This window comes from Micropterus salmoides, unplaced genomic scaffold, assembly GCF_014851395.1.
Source record: "Micropterus salmoides isolate LMB-PRFRI ecotype aquatic unplaced genomic scaffold, ASM1485139v1 Ms_hic_scaffold_22, whole genome shotgun sequence".
Lineage (NCBI taxonomy): Eukaryota > Metazoa > Chordata > Actinopteri > Centrarchiformes > Centrarchidae > Micropterus > Micropterus salmoides.
In genome coordinates, this window is record NW_024041373.1 from 6,023,076 (window position 1) to 6,040,625 (window position 17,550).

A 17,550-nucleotide genomic window follows, 5' to 3' on the forward strand; every position below is an offset into this window, starting at 1 on the left:
TATAAATGAACTTACATGTAGCAAAGTAGCACTGTGATGCATGGTAATAGGCTGACCTGTACCGCTAGCAAGAGTGAAAAGACATTCTCTGTTAACAGAATATTAACAGGAATATAAAATCTAATTGTCCAAGAGATTCCAACCTCAAGGTTTGAAAACTTGTGTTATAGTAGTGCGTGCATTCGTCATACCAGCCTGCAGCCAAATGCGTTCCAGGGTGGTCCAGATGTAGGCGGGTCCTTGACGACGGGTGGAGCTGATGTCAGACACCTCAGAGAGCGCCGCTTCCAGACGAGACGCTGCAACTGACGAAGGACTCAGCGAACCTGTGAAGGGATAATAAATACCAAAGACGATTGTACCTTTCTAAGGGAAAGTAGGAAACTAAATCCTTGTCTGCAAAGTGATTATTGACTTTAACATAATGAATACTTTAATATGTAAAGATGAACTTAAAGAAAAAAGAAAAGAAACAATATTTTGTCCCAAATATACAGTAAAAACATTAAGAGTGAATTCAAAACCCCTCAAATATGACAAGGCTAATCATGAAACAGATACTTTGTTCATTTACCATCAGAAAATAGTACAAAGAGCTACAGTGACAAAAACAAACACTCATTCTCTGTTCAATTTCAGAACGTCAATAGATATCCTGTGAACAGACCCCTGATCCTGCTAGAAACACAGGAGTGGAGGTGAGTCAGATCATTGATATTTAAACAGCACATCTGCTCCCCCAAACTGGGTTGCAGACTGGTAAACAGTTTTAATCCATAATAGGTCAAATGCGGGGGGATTTGGACTGACCTACACATTCACCTTTCTCACTGGTAGAGAAAATTGAGGATGTGTTTAACTTAATAAATTCTGCATGCTGCAGTCCAAATATGCACAGTGGCATTCCCTTATTAGAAAGACTTTAACCAGCGAGAGAGCAGACCAGTGGAGGTGTCCTGGAAGTCAGGCAGGGCGAGGTGGATGGAGGGTTTCCTGGCTCCGGGGCTGACCTCTGTCCTCTCAGCCATTGGTATACTGCTGCTGTCATCTGTCTCACTGCAACACACAATCACGCACCAACAGTAGAGTGCAAACATAATGAACAAACACACTCACAAGTGCAAGCACAGATATACATTACATAGACTGACCCTATAATTATAATGTGCTGTGAGCCATTCACATCAAACTATTCTTTGAAGTTATTAACATGTTTGTAGGATTACTTTATCAATGGCCATGTAATTTGAAAAGGCTTCTATCCTCAAAGCCATTCTCTAACTTGGTTCAATATTGGTCCATCTGTGAATGTGAAAAGGAGACCCCGATCAAGTTCTACGTTGTTGTACGTTGTTGCCTCACTGTTCTGTGACTTAAAACTGCACCTTAAATTAAATCCAAAGGTAATTATTATTTCATTTTTTGCCCAGAGAAGAGACTGCCAGTGCAGAGACTGAGTCCAGCACTGTGGTAAGAATACCACTGCAGTTGCTAATGCTAACATTAATGGCTGCGTCTTCGTTGCAACAACAGCGCTGAAGCTGCACCTGCTCCTGTTGGCCATCACCCTGCCAGACACCTGGAACCAATGGCTTGGTTGGGATAGGTCTACCAATGAGCCCGCAGTGTGAGGCTTATTTCTGGAGTAACACTAACAGCTGGGATCTGTAACAGGTTCTGTTCAGCAGTTCGATTTCGATGGTAATTCCCCCAATTCCATTGGACATATTAGTTGGGATATAAAAATGCACCTGCTGGTATCCTGATTATTCATTTTCATGTAAACTAAGCCTCTGTTATACACATTACATTCCCTCTAGATTTTATTTTGTGAACTTCTGACCTTAAAGTTCAAACTGCGCCTGTGGTGGAGGGATGATAGGCCCTCCACCTCGTATGATCCTTCTGTGACAAATGCGCCCTGAGAGACGCTAAAACTGTCTGCTCAGTAGTCACGGTCAATATGTCAGCCTGTCTCTGTCTCCCACCTGCCCCCGCGTGTCACATACTACATTGCCCCAACAGTTTGCCCCTATCTAGCCCCCACTCCCACATCACATTTTTTAAATATTCTGTCCGGGTGGAGCCAGGAAGGAAGGAGCTAAAAAATAATAATCACAAAACAGTACACAAACATACATTTTCAACCTTTAAACAGGTAATCTTATCAGAGAAATTATAAATGACACTGTTGCAAATGCTTGCTGAATGACGTCATTTTTTTATATTGTTTATACTTACCATTATCTTAAAAGCTAGACAGCTAGCTTGCTTAATTAAATAGCTCAGGCTACTGTTTGTGAGCAAAGATTACCTTATTATTGGTGACTCAAAGTTACTTTGACTGCTCTAGAGATGACAGCAATTATTTCTTAATTCTAATGTGTAGGAATCTGAGATAAATTAAGGTTCAGTACGCTGCTGCCTAACTGTTCTGTGACAAAGAACTCCACATTAAATTAAATCCAAATAAATGTGGTGTATTATGGTGTATTACTGTTATCCAGGTTATACAATTATGGCCAAAATTAAAAAAGTTTCTAAGCATGCTAACTGGTCTGTGTAGCTTTTCTGTAGAAAAGATTCCTGTAGATGGAAAGCAAAGGAGCACAAACAACAAACACATCTCACATGTGCACACCTGGAGCGGCTGACATCATAGCGGCTTTGCCAGCGTTGCAGCATCTCTTCACAGGTCTGCAGGGCTGCAGCCGGGCCAAAGAGGGCCTCTTCAAGCTTCACCTTTGTGAACAGCAGACTGGACCAAAAAACAAACACGCATTAATTATCTTTGTTTAATCTTAATGCTGCCTGTAAAGAGTATCTGCTGTTTTTGTACCCGTACGGAAATTAAACTGTAAACTGAGTAAATTAGCCTGAAGGAATTGGACCCAAGCCAAGTCAAACTTGTTCTTATTGTCACTGATAACATAAGCTACAGTATGAACACACAACATGATATTCGGGGAAAAGAAAATCGTAGATTTACAGTGAACTGGAGCCTTCGATGCTTGAAATGCCTTTAAATCTTCAAACTAGCTATACTAGATATTATCTCATGTAGCTGACTGTTGCATATTGGGTTCTAAAAATCAACAAGCATATAAATAGGCATTCATGGACACAGCCCAAGTGTTTGAGCTTCTGCAGTAGCTGGGTAAGTGCTTAGGACTCATCAACATCTCAGTGATGCAGGCGGACTGAGGCACACATGGATCAATAGAAGCAGAGAGGGGGTAACGATAGTCATCAACAACAAGCTCTAAGAGTGCGTGTCTGTGTGTGTGTGTGTGTGTGTGTGTGTGTGTTGTAGTATGTTGAGAGGTTGATGAAGTAGAGGCCATAGAGTGTTTCCGTTTCCGCTCGTCCCTTTTAGTTGAAGACAACCAGTTAAGTGATGTGGGAGTCTCTGACGTGAACGTGTGTGCCGTGTGTGTGTGTGTGTGTGTGTGTGTGTGTGTGTGTGTGTGTGTGTGCATTTGTAGTAATTGCCAAAAGGGGCTCTCAGAGGATGCAGTCTGTCATGGGCATCACTCATCCATGAATGTAAGGAGAAAGAGAGAGAGAGACCCAGAGAGACTATGGTGTTCTCCGCATCAGACCCCTGCCTGCCTAGCTGTCCACTGCCTCTCGCTTGTTGAAGGCTCCTCTAGTTATTCTGTACTCTCCTGTCAAGGGTGGGGTGGTGGGGTGCAAATAGAGAGAATGAGGGAAGGAGAAAAGGAAGGATGAAAAGCCGGATCAATAGGAGAGCGAGACAAGCTCATGACAGGGGAGAAAACTCTCGATGAAATGCTCCTCGCTACCAACCTACGGGTTGGTGGACGACTGGGAGAAGGGTGTGGGTGTGTGTGCCGAGGGTGTGAGTAGAAGATGGAGGGCTGCTGGAAAAGAACAAGTGGGAAGGATGGGATTGGATTTTGTGACGTGCGGATGACAAGTGCTGCTGAGGGACGTTGTGTTAAGGATACGTCTGCCAGTAGGGGTCCACCAGAGTGTGTGTGATTGTGTGTGTCTCTAGGCTCTCCATTACCAGTGTGGCAAAGCATTTAGAAGCATTGTGATGGTGTAAACCCATCTGAGTGTTGAAATGTGACACGGTGTTTGTATGCGGGTGTGTATCATGCGCACAAAGAACTGACTTTCTTATTGTGTACCCTGGATGTACAACACGAAGAACCGCCTTAACTGAGTTACTATTCTCAAATAAAAGCTGGTATCCAGGTAATGGTACGGCCTCAAAAAATTGATGTATTTGTGTCTGTTCAACACTAATACTGGTCTCATTCACAAACTAATTCCAATCGTTTTCTTTCCATCCGTGTTAAGCGCATGCTGTTGACGTTTCACACTGTTAACATTAACACAGGAAAAGAAGAGGCTGTCTGCACACTGAAATGTGCAAGCTCCCCAAAAATATTTATTGATTTCAGACTAAATTTGTCTTTTCTTCAGTCCTTTCTTTAGCACATTGTTTTTTTTATGTGAATAGCACATTGTCTTGGATAATGGGTCTTTATCATATGATCTCCTATTTTTTTTATTTGTAAGTGAAGTATTTCTTATTTGCATATATCCGGCCATTTGCCTGATGAGGGCCTTGCAGGTCAAAACATTGCTTTACAAAATGATTTCACTGTGCACACCATAGAAAGTAATATCAAACTGATCTAAGTTATCTGACGATAGAGAAATTTTCACCTCACTATTCACCCCTCGATCACAGCCAGTGTTTCCCACGCAGCTCCAGAAAAGATAGATTTCATCAAGATTACAGCACTCAAAACTACACATCAGATTACAAAGGATGTCATTTCTAGCCTCTTGGGACTGAGCCTGGTGTGTGTAGAGCGTAGTGTTTGATGACTGATGGCAACGAGCAGTGTAGCACAGTGTAAACGCAGTGGCCAGTTAAGAGTGGTGAGTGCCGGCGTAAACTCCATATAAAAATAGCTAATAATGTTCCCTTGGAAAAGTGGTACATCTACAGTATTACTCATTCTGCACTCCCACAGATCAGAGTGTGTATTCTCTCCAGGCACATGGGCACATGCAGACCCACATCATACTCGAGTATATATACATATATATGAAGGAATATATATACAGTACACACGAGATTAATGCACACAAGCCTGTGCAGACATGCTTGCTTTGTGTAGCACAGCATAAGCCAGGCATGCATGTGTATGCTAATACACACGCTTGTACAGATGCACACACATGCACAAACACACTTGTTCATGCTGCAACATCCCGCTAGATGAATGCAGAATCAAAGACCGGGATTAATCATTCTCTTTAGTACAAACTGCGGGACCACGATCACCCTCTCTCTCTCTCTCTTACACACACAAACACAACCCTTCCTCTCTCTCCCTCTCTCGCCTCAGCTCTATCAATCTGTAGCAGAATCCCATTTCACATTGAAATGCATGCCTGTTTACTGGGTGATTAAAATTTCAAAGAAAAGGGAGAAACTGAGACGGAGAGATAAAAAAGATGAGAGGCAAGGAGAGAAAGAGAGGGTGAGAAAGAGAGAGGGAGCGAGAGAGAGAGAGAGAGAGGACGAGATGGAGAAGGAGAAACAGAGAGAATGACAGAAGCCGGGGGTAGAGGATGTGGGAGAAAGAAGGAAGGAGGAATTCAGTGTGCTACAGCAAGCTGACAGTTTGCTGTGGTGCAGAGAGGCAATGGCTAACAAGAATCACACACATGCATGGACACACACACACACCGATGCACGCTGACACACAAACATGCATGTGCCAGATTACGATCTTGTACATATGTATACCCATATATCCCCACCCCCACAACACAACGCAAGTACGCAGACATGCGGCATGCCCAGCACCATGCACAGTACAAGGTTTGATTGCTGATGCTCGCTCACCCATCCAAAGCAAACGATGTTCAATGAGCTTGTTACTGAGAAAACACCTCCTATCACCCCCCCCCCCCCCCCCCCCCATCTATCTTTCTGCCTCGATCTCTCTTCGCTGACTCTGAGGTCTGCAGCTCGGCCTCAGCCCGACAGGTCCCATGGGTATTAATATATTCTGGATTAATTTCCAATGTGCATGTTGCAGGTTTGGGTTGGGCTACGGGCTAAAATACTGTTGATTAGTAAATGTTACGATCAAGTACTACCTTCACTGGTTCACAGTTTCAATGATGCATTGTTTGCAAGGCTTACTGATGTGTCCTTCTCTCACTTGGAACATTCTTCTCCGCCTGCATGTAAGCACAGGTGTCTTTCGGAGACAATCACGCCACTGTTTTATTCTATACTTTTGTAAATGTAAGTTAGGGTTCAGGGTTTATGAAAGCTGCATTAATTGCTAATGGCTAATGTGTTGCCCATTTACACAAACAGCACGCACAGAGCAACATTACCATTAACTTAGATTTGTGCCTCTTGTCACCTGCGTTTTTGCTCTGTTTGGATATCTATCAATTCCTAAGGGAAACAGCTGGCTCTTTTATGATTGAGTTTAGAGTATACTAGCAAATTATCAGTGGGGAGAGATGCTGGCTAATGAATGCTTGGTGAGAGCTGTGACATCCCTGATTACATTTCCTGAATACATACTATACTATATTATGTTTCCCAGTTAGTTTCTCAGTCATTCTGGACAGATCGATAAAGCAGCAGCCTAGACCATAGTTACGCTGCTAAAACGAGGACTCTTACTCTGAGAGAGAGATTGAGGGATGAAAAATGTTGTTAGCTGCCGGTCCCAGGCCAGTTGGGCCTAAATGAATTGGTCCAGGTCAGGTTAGGGCTAACACTTCAGGCCTGTGCAGAACTCTACTGTCTGTCTCTCTTCAGCTTCAGGTTGGCACAGTTCAAATATGCACTGGCATGATAGACTGTGTTGCCAAACCAGTAAAAGTATTATCAGAAACATAGATCACTAAATCTTGGGGGTATCTTAGGGGTTCATGGACATTCAGTAAAAATGAATTTGAACTCAGCTGTTCCATTAAGTAAACTACTGGTGCATAGATTTGTATCTCTCTCTCTCTCTCTCTGACTCAATGTCTCTCTACTGCTCCATAACAACAGTTTAGGAACAACAACTGATGCTGCCTGGTCTACCCATATGACCTCATGGTTACCGGGGCGATGGGGATTCCTGGCGCAGAAAGCGATGTGATTGGCTAAGCCTGGAAAAGAGCTCTTAAATGGGTCAAAGCAGTCAAGTGTCTCTACGGAGGATGTGTGTGCGACTGTGTGAAAGAAAGAGAACAGATTTCATCTTCCTATTGTACATACAGTACTGATCAGTACAGCTTGTGTAATTATAAAGCCGTCTTTTCCTACGTCCACCCACTCTGCCTCTGTGTTTTCTTCTTCCTGTCGGGCTCTCTTTTACATTCTTCAAGCTCTTCGTTATTTCATCAATTTTCTTGTTTTTCTGCATTTCCTCTCTCTTCCTCTCACTCCTGATGTATGGATGTATCCCATCTGTCTGTGCTGGGGCCGTGGAGGCCAACACTGACCCCAAATGGCTGTATAATGAAGTGCTGTACTGGGCTTTGAAATGGAGAGAAAACACATCAAAAAGATGACGCAACATGCTTCCATATTATGGTTAGCGTGAAATAACTGGCCTGGATAGTTAATGTTATCTATCTATGATTAGATGGAACATCCTCCACAGCAAAGTAATATGTTTTTAATGTGTTTGTTCAGGATGACAGACTGGGATCTTTCCTATGAGACAATGGGAGCATCTTAGACCATTTTTTGGGCCTATACTTGTGCATAACCGGCCTTAAACTATTTCATTTTAGCTGGATTTTTCTCAAAACATTTAGAGACATATGGCTTTACTTAGTCTTTTCAACCTAGACAAGAATACAATTTTGGGGGGAAAAAACTGAAGTCTTTGTAATTATTTGTTATGAAATTAAATACAAAGACAAGATAATAAAATATTACAGCATGTTATGCAATAATCTACACCATGTATGTGCATATTAAACCTTGGTCAGGTATGACAACAAAGGTGAAAATGTTGGTGAAATAGTGAATGCAAGGTAAGAGATGCCAACCCATAACTAAAAGGTCACAGGTTCAATACCTGCAACGTGTCCTTTCAAAGTGTCCCAAAGCAAATCAATGGATCCTTCCCCAAAAAGAGATTACAATCAACTGTCCAAGTCAGGTTTTAACCTGTTTAGTGTAGCAGACAGGTGGGTTTATGTGTCAGAAGCCTCAGTTCTGTCAGGAAAGCAGCAGTAGGGCTCGGTTTAGAGCTGCAGTGTTAAAAGGGTAAGGGTGCGTGAGGGGCATGGGTACCGCAATGCAGACCTCTACTCTGGCACGTCTAAATAAGGCGTCAAGTGTGAGCGTGAGTGTGTGTGTTTGTGTGTGCTTGGCCTCCAACCCAGTGGAGCTACGACACCTTATCCCTACGGAGAGGACTAGAGTTAGGAGAGGGCCTCACTGCACCACTCTCTGAAGCTTTTCCTACAGAGACACACACACACTCACACATAAAAAAAAAACCCATACAAAGTCCATCCGTACAGCTACCAACTCGTTCTGTTGCCTGTATGAGTGGGATGGTATAGTGGGTTTTACTTGAAGTTGCTGGGGTGCTGGCTGAGGGCCAGGCCCAGGGTGTCCACAGCATGACGGTGGTGTTTCTGGGCACTCAGCAGCAGGGTCAGCAGGTGGAGGGAGTGTAAGTCGTCCCCACGGAGAGACAAAGCTGCCTGCAGGGGCTCTATGGCTGCTGATATCTGCCAGACACAACACCCATTCACAGGTATAACTCACAATCTGCAACATTTTCTGTATATATAATATAATTAATGGCTGTGATTAACAAAACATACAAAATCTTCCCAATTTGTTTGCTTATACCTGGCGTACAAGTGCCAGCTGCAGAGCCAGATACATAGCAATTTGTGAGTCCTGGGGGTCTAATGAATGAGCCCTGCGGAGGAGAGAGAGATAGCCCTCATGGTTCATATTATGTTAGAGAAGGTTTTACCATATTTTTTTTATTGCCACATGTTTAACAAACTCCAATAACGACAACAGGTCCACAGGCTAATGTGGACGACTGTGCAGCCCTCTAAATGCTTACATCTGCATGCTAACACAACAACAGTGCATATTCCATGCTAACATGCAATTAACCATCTTAGTTTAGCATGCTAGCATGGTAGCAATTGGCATTAACACAAAGTACAGTTGAGGTTGAGGGCAAAGCATTAAACACATTATTTTTTTTACCTGAGAGGGTCTGGATCCATATTTAATAGCATTCGATGCATCAATTCAATGGTTTGCTTGCATGGCTATAAATATGCTACTTATACTATGTATGTATGATATGAGCAAAAGGACAGCAACTGATAAACAGATGTACAGTATGTTATGTAGAATGGAAGAACTGGAACCTACTTGCTCAAAGCTTGTAGTGCTTTTCTGTTGAATTTATTACGATCAGCTTTCAGAGTAGCTGGAGAGACAGAAATAACCAAAAGTTTACATGGCACAGTTTTAGTGTTGTTATATTATAGCAGTAAAAGTATATCTTATACAATAGTGCAATTCTTCTGTTCAAATACACATTTTTAATTACTTTACACACTTACTTTGGCAATGTAAACATCTGTTTCCCATGCCAATAAAGCCCCATTGAATTGAACTGAATTTAACTGAGCTGAATTGAATTGAATAGAATAGAAAATGTCCAAGTCCTCACAAATTTCACTAAATTAAAAAGGAATAGTTTGACATTTTGGGAATTATCCTTATTTGTGTTCTTGCTGAGAGAGAGATGGGAATATTGATACCATCATTCTCTGTTTGTTAAATATGAAGCTATTGCCAGAAAGACAGTTAGCTTAGCTTAGCTTAAAGAGTGAAAGCAGGGGGAAAAAGCTCTCAGAAAGGAAATAAACGTATTTCCAAAAAGTGTCGAACGATTCCCTTAAGGGCTGGTTAATTTATGTAATTATAAGCATTTATACAAATGAGGTATGCTGTCGTTTGCCTGGAGGGGATATTCTCAGCATATTTGTCTATTTGTTGGTTTGTGTGTCCTGACCATCAGAGGCCTGTAAACTGCAGCACAGTCCCAGAGCCAGGTAGGCCCTTGGTAGAAATTCTCCAGCTTCTTCCCCCATAGACACCACACTCTGCGACAGAGCCTCAGCCTCATCAAACTGGAAGCACACACACACACACACACACACACACACACACACATATATAAACATGTAAACATATAAACATACACTCAATTAGCCTCTGAAGGATAGTATAATATAAAACAAACAAATCTCTTCGGAGCATTGTGAGATATGCGATGTAAGAAGGACCTGCAACATCCTCTCGTACAAACTTTGTAGCACGTATATGTGGCTGAGGTGCAGCAGGAAATGAAGTATCGATGGCGTGGCCTGCTGTGAGTTTAGTGTGAGGACAGTCTGAGTAGATTCAGTTGAAGGACAACGCAGAGCTTGGAGAAGGACACACATCCACACACACGCTCGCCCACACACTCAGCAGTAGACTGCAGGCGGTGTGTGGCTGAGCCGAGCCGAGGTGCTCTGAGCCGAGGAAAAAGTATGTCACTGTGTGTGAGGTTTGGCTGGTGGTGGGCAGGCAGGTGGGTAGGTGGGTGAAGGGGGGGTAATGCCTTTGACAGCACGCCAGCTCAACAGCAAGCCAACTGCTCTGACACCATCCTCCTCTTCTCCCCTTCATCCTCCTCCTCTGCTCTCTCTCTCTCTTCTCTCTCTCTGTGTCTCTTTCTCTGAATCCAGTCAGTGTGAGTTCAAAGCCTGTACAGAATAGCCAGTCATTTAAACACTTCCATGCACAACTTAGGAGGATTAGGCTTTTTTCTGTCCTTTGAATGGTACGAAAAGAAGAACACAGTTGCAGTTGTTGGGTGAAAACCTTGCATCTACAAAACTGCTCTTTAGGAATTTATAAAAGCAGCTTTCAGATCCCAATTGTGCCATTTGTGGTGATGTTGTAGGTTTGGAAAGGGTCGTGCCCCTAAGATCCTTTGCTGTTCCATATACGTGAGGTTTTGGTCTGGTCTGTGGGCTAGTGGGCAGATGCAATGAGCACAAAAAAAAATGTTGCTGACTAGATAATAGTTCTGTCTGATTGTCCAGTGGAGCTGAGAGTGGATAATGGTGGCCCATTTATGTAATGTCCCACTGTACTATGGCCATAGTGTCCCATTGTGATTAAGGCTATAAGCTCCTTAGTGTCTCTGGCCTGCCATGATCTCCAGCCACTGACAGATGTGCTCTCTCCATTCGCCCCTGTGAGCTCCTCTTTTCTAATCTCTGACCCCTTTCTCTCTCTCTCTCTCTGCCTAACTCACTCTCACTCATTCTCTCTCTCCCTTCACCCTAAATACCACTGTTGATGTGACTTTCTCCCTCCTGCCCAGATCATGAACAGCAGGACCATGCAAGCTGGTTGGGATTCACGTTGATGTGTATCTGCCTGAGTGACCCCAGTGTCAATCCCAAAACATTAGCGACAGTGCGACTGTGTTATGACTTTCCATGTACACACACTAAATATTCTATGACGCTGCTGTCCATTTAGTGCAGAATTCTATGACATAACTTCACCTTGCAGCTTATCATTTTATGGATATTTGCTGAAGCTGAGGGGGCAGGTTTCACTAAATGAAAATGAACATGCATAGATTACAAACTGATTGTACGTCAAACTGCGTTCACATGCAGATTTGTCATATCTCAATGAGATAGGATCCATTCTCCTCTCTGCTTATGATATCTTTATACAAAGCAATGGCTACTTTTGACCCCTTATCACAGGGTGCAGCTGCACTGACTTTGACTTTGATCTGAATTAGCCAAATATTATTTAACAAGAAACAAGTTCACAGTCATCCTAGCAGCTCCGCAAGATGGTAATTGAGCTAAATGCTAAAAAGGAGCAATTAGATAAGAATTGGAAAACCTTCAAAGAATCATAGTCACAGAATTTAGTTTATCCTCATTTTGTACTACAGTAATCATCTCATGAATGAACATGACTTGAGTTATGAGCAGTTTAAGCAAAGCAGGATTTTTCTTTTCTTTTTTCTTAGATAGGGAATAGGGAGGGATGAAGAGGTGGAAGTGTCCAAGATTCCCCAAGAAAAAAGCAAAACATTGCAGAAATGAACCTAATTTTGAGTTGCAGTTGTTTAATAATTTTGTGGGGATGTAAACATCTGCTACTCTGTATCAACTATCTATTCTCTAAATAGACATGGTAGCAAGAGCAGCAAAAGCCACCACATGGCGCAAGAGGCAAGGAAAACAGCTCCAGCTACAAAATAATTCAAAAGAAGGTATCACAGCAACAAGTACTGGGAAATGTAGAGCAGAACAAAAACACTAATACCATAAAGAATGTCTGTAGGCTACATGGCTCAGGCTCACAGGCCGGACCACAGCTGCATGTGTGCATTTGAGTCCAGGTGTGTGCGTGTAATGTGTATTTGTATACATCTAAAATGTGTGTATGTGAATGTTTGCTGTGTATTCACCCAGTGCAGCTGACCAATGCAGACTTTAGCAGCCAATAGGGGCAATGAAGGGTCGTCTGGTCTCATCCTGGCACACTCTTTAAATACAGACACCGCACCAACCCCCTGGAACACAGACGCACAAACACACGTCACTGACAAATTGTGATTCAAGCTGCACGCAGCAGCCAGTCATCATGCAGCCACAGATGACACGGATCACTTCTGAGAGAGTGTATCAAACACACATCACCCGTCCTTACACAGACCTAATAGACCCATTTAGACACACAGTCACTTAATACATGTAGGCCAATCATTAATGGACCACGCGCACATGCGCTCACACACACGCACACGCACACACACACACACACACACATGCTGGCCCTAAATAGAAGCGGATCTGACGACACTGAGGCGGCCCCCTTCTCCTTCTTGGGAGCAGCCTATTTCTAGAGCTCTCCATTGATCTGCAGTGTCACTTTATCCTGCAACCCAGATCAATTTTTCTGTCACACGAGCGCACACACATACACACACATACAGTAACCGAGGGAGAGAGATTGTAAGCTATTACAGCCCCTTCGGAGGACTCCCATGGAAATGTCCAGTTTTTTGTTACAACAATTTTTAACATATTTTATCTGCAAATTAATTCAATAGTACTGTATTTGCAAATTATTTGAACTTTTTAATTTTGAGTGGCAAATGGGGGTGGGGGTTGTCCACGAAGGACAATACATACTAGACGGTTTAGACTAATAAGGTAGTTGAATGCCCTTTAAATGGATTGTTTTTTTAAAGTAATTTGCTTGGCAATATTTAAATTGTCCAGATTGAGTAGAATTCCACCCATCTGCTTCTTCAAGCAGACTGAACACTTATCTATGAACGCTTTTTGTTGCACGTCTGGACATAAGGGTGAGTCAAGAGCACCGCGGCATACAGGACAGAGGTATGGCAGGAGATGGATGTCTCCTTAGGGTGTGGCATGGCATGTGTGAGGGTCTGTTGCTGGTATATAAGGAGAAATTAGCTCACCTTCCCGGCCGCCATGAGTGACAGGCCCAGCTGGTGCCAGAGGTGGAACTCATTGAATGAAAACTTCATGGCTCGCTCCAGACACTGTGAGGAGAAATGCAGACACACAAATATGTTATCTAGCAAAATAGTGATGATTATACATAAGTGGGATGTGTAGGTACAGGTTCCTGCCAGGCTGAGCCGAACAAGAAAGAGAAGTGAAATGCATGAAAATGCATGCCCAAACTGACACTAAGCCATTAGGAGACCAATTTTTAAGTCAGGAAAGCCAGCAATTAAATTTATCCACTCATTTTTTTCTCATTTACATAGCTTCAAAAGTGAATGGCCACTCCTCTTGACTACGTTTTTCGAGTTTGAAATGTCAGTCACCACTCACCACCCACTCAGCACTGTTTCAGTACATAATGATGTGATTGATGTGTGTAGACGAGCAGAGGATGGCGCAGAGCGCCACTCAGTCACATGTTGTCAGTCAAGCAGAGAAGTGAGCTAAACCAGGAAAAAGGTCTGTGTGATATTCTAATTGAATAACGGGCACTCATTAGAAAAGCCGCCGACCATTTAACATGCAGACAAAGAGTTCCTGATGTGCTAACTGACTGAGTGTGGACTATGCAGCTAATTGCACTACTGAACTAGACTGTGGGTATTTCTTAAATGATACAATGAAAGAACTAAGCAGAGTATCAATAAAAACAAAATACGGTAATACTTGTCTGCTATTATGAAACAGCAACTTTCGCTTCTGCTGCTACATACGTAATGGTGCTGACCCTTGTTAACCCTGCTAAATTTGGCCCCCACACATACCAAACCCCAATTTAACCCCTGGTTAATATGCAGAGGCGGAACTGGGATTCAGACAAATTGGGATGCCGGATGCAGCACACAGAACAACGTATACTTCGACTCCACTAGATTTCAGAGGGAAAATTTGTACTTTTTACTCCACATTTACTTGACAGCTATACTACTACTATACTACTTACTTTGCAGATTCAAAGTAAATATAATGCATTTTTACAGACATATACCCAATAGTATACAAAATTGTTAACAAGACTAAGAATCTACAGCTAGCAGCTCTGTAAGGCTGTACCTTGTCACAATGGTGATTTAACTTAAATGCTAACATGCCGATGTTTAGCATTTTACCATACGTAAAATACAGCTGTGGATGATGGAATTGTTATTTTGCTGATAGTTGTTTCAGAATCCAAAGCATTCAATAAATAGAAATGTTTCCCTCATGATGGTGCTTGATGAAATTTAGGGGATCACTAAAGTTATTAGGATTCACTCAGTGGGCAACATGAATGTCTGTACCAAGTTTCATGGCAATCCATCGAACAGTCTGGACCAAAGTGGTGGACCGACTCACTGACACTGCCATCTCTGGAGCCATGTTGCCAGCGTAGCTAAAATTGTCTCTACCTCGACCAGCTACTTATACATAAATGTGCCAGTAATATTAATCCAGTAACTTAACATATATAATAATACATGAAGCTAAAAGTAGTCATAGAATGTACTTTCAATAAATACATTTTTTGAATGCAGGACCTAATGGAATAATTCCACACTGTGGAAGACGTTACTTCCATCATTGTCACCATTAGCTAATTTTATTCTGCAAAAATTTCAAATCATCAAATTTTTTCCATACAAGCCTCCAGCGTTTTTCTTTGTAAGAATGTATGCATTGGCATAAATCAAACTTATATAATACTAATACATACACTGATGGATTGATTAATTACTCAGCAACTGTAATCAATCAATCTGAATCTTATTCATCACATCAGAGATGGATGGCACTGACTAGCTGACGTGTAATTTTTAATAAATGGCCCATACTGGCCTCATATATCAGTAAACTGGTCTAGGTGGAATTACCTCAGTGACTATGAGTGTGTGTGTGGTCCTCGTTATAAGATGACTGATGCTATCTATGAATCAGTCAGACAGGTGGACAAACCTAATTTGAGATGACCCCTCTGACCTCCGCCTCCCCGACTTCCCACATCTGAGTAGAGGTGAAATTAGAGGGGGTGACAGAGCTTGTAAAAAGAGTGAGAAAATGGAGAAGGAATTTGGAGCAAAATACTGAAAGAAAAAGGGAGGAAGAAGCAGAAAAAGACAGACAGAGTGAAGGGGGATGCTGAGAGATGGGAAAAGACTGGGAGACTGAGAGAAAAAGACACATAATCCCCTTGCTCAAAGTGATAAGGACACTCATTAAAAAGTTTGGGAAAGGCAAAGCTCTCACTAACACATCTCATCTCTCACTCTTTTGCTCTCCTCCCCTCAGACCTCCAGCATAGAGTGTGTGTCTCTGTTTAAGAGTGTGTCACCACACCTCAGAAAGCATGGCGTACTGCCCCCTCCTGGCCATGCCAATGGTAAGCAGGTCGTAGACAGAGTTGGCATCCTGCAGGCTGGCCTGGCGAGCTTCGGCCTGGTCAGGCAGACGACTGATCACCGCCTCGCCGCTGGCCTGGACGAACAGAGTTGCTGAGTGAGGAAGAGGATGAGGAGGGAGGAAAAGCAGGGAAACTAAGGAAGGGAAAGACTGTTGGTCATAGTAGAAATGTTCTGTTAAAGGAGTTGCCTATTCCCTGTATGTGATTTGAAAGCAAAAAGGCTGAGAATGTGGTGTGTAAGGGGAGTATTAGAGAAGGTAGAGTGTGCGTATGTGTGTGTGTGTGTGTCTCACCATGGACTCAGTGATGAGCAGCAGCAACACAGCCTCCTCCACCACGTCCTGAGGACAAAAGCAACTGCCAGGACACAGAAAAACAGGAAATAGTACAGTAGTATAACAGGAAGTCTATCCCTCTCTCTCTCTCACACACACACACACACACACACACACACACACACACACACACACACACACACAGCTTGACCAGAGGTAGATTGCCAGATTGCAGGCAGTGTCCAGTTTCAGTCTCAATTGTGGTGCTGTAACACAACACGGACCAACCTGGGTGTATCACTACACAGCCCTCATCTCAGATGTCACACACACACACACACACACACACACACACACACACACACACACACGCCCCTTCATTTCTTCCATTCCTCTCATTCATCACTTTCCTTGCTTCCCTTCCCTCTCTGGTCAGCCCTGTGTCCTATTATAGGACCAGACACCATCGTGGCCTTTTGAAAAGCGATAACTTCTGACAAAAGCCATGAACAATACTGAAGTACAGCTATTCCTCAGGGTGAAGTCTCCTGTTCCCCCTCTACTTCTAATCTCAGACATGGATTTAGATCTTCTCTTATGATAGTGTGGGCAGGATTAGTCATGTGGTGGTGACTAAGTATGGCTTGCAGGGCCCCTGCAAAGATGGAAGTGCAGAAACGAGGCAACAAAATCTTGTTATTCTTCAGTGTGCTGATGCAGATTACCCGTTTGCTCAGGAATGTGTGATGGATTTTCACCCCTTTTGAATATTATGTCATGTTAGGTTACAGTAGATCACTTTAAGTTATGTTATGCTATGCTGTTATGTCATGTCATGTCGTTATCCTCTTGTCATGTTTATCATGACATGTTATCTTATTTAATGTTATGCTGTCACGTTGCTATGTTACATTGTTATGGTATGTCATGTCATGTGATGCTCCTTTATGCTGTTAAGTTATGGCATGAGACATCATGATATGTCAGATCATGTCATTGTTATCTTGTGCTGTTATGTTACGATATGCTGTGTTCCAGTTTCAACTTGTGAAAAGACAGAGCACAGCTACAGTTTAGAATGGGTTGAGCTAGTTCAGAACTTTTAAAGGTTTAAAATGCAGCTGCGGGATAAGTTGCTTGACCCCACACAGGTGATTAAAGGGTAATTAAGGTAACTGGTTTTAGCTTTTGAGATTTCTATTTTCCCGGTTACTGCAGAGGTAAGAATATAAGAAAACCATTGTAACAATTATTGTGTGTTTTACC

The 17,550-nt window shown here is 42.7% G+C and overlaps 1 protein-coding gene across 3 annotated transcripts in view; it reads right to left on the reverse strand.

The window, feature by feature from the left end:
- ttc7a (tetratricopeptide repeat domain 7A) overlaps nt 1-17,550 on the reverse strand; it is a 48,651-nt gene that overhangs the window by 20,290 nt on the left and 10,811 nt on the right. For all 3 annotated transcript variants that reach the window (XM_038737288.1, XM_038737286.1, XM_038737287.1), the window contains 11 exons: nt 16,303-16,366; nt 15,946-16,083; nt 13,581-13,664; nt 12,558-12,662; nt 10,077-10,194; nt 9,428-9,485; nt 8,882-8,954; nt 8,597-8,757; nt 2,642-2,758; nt 944-1,056; nt 192-326 (listed from right to left, as the gene is read on the reverse strand). In XM_038737288.1, coding sequence (XP_038593216.1) covers nt 192-326; nt 944-1,056; nt 2,642-2,758; nt 8,597-8,757; nt 8,882-8,954; nt 9,428-9,485; nt 10,077-10,194; nt 12,558-12,662; nt 13,581-13,664; nt 15,946-16,083; nt 16,303-16,366 — 1,166 coding nt within the window. The remainder of the gene's footprint in view (nt 1-191; nt 327-943; nt 1,057-2,641; nt 2,759-8,596; nt 8,758-8,881; nt 8,955-9,427; nt 9,486-10,076; nt 10,195-12,557; nt 12,663-13,580; nt 13,665-15,945; nt 16,084-16,302; nt 16,367-17,550) is intronic.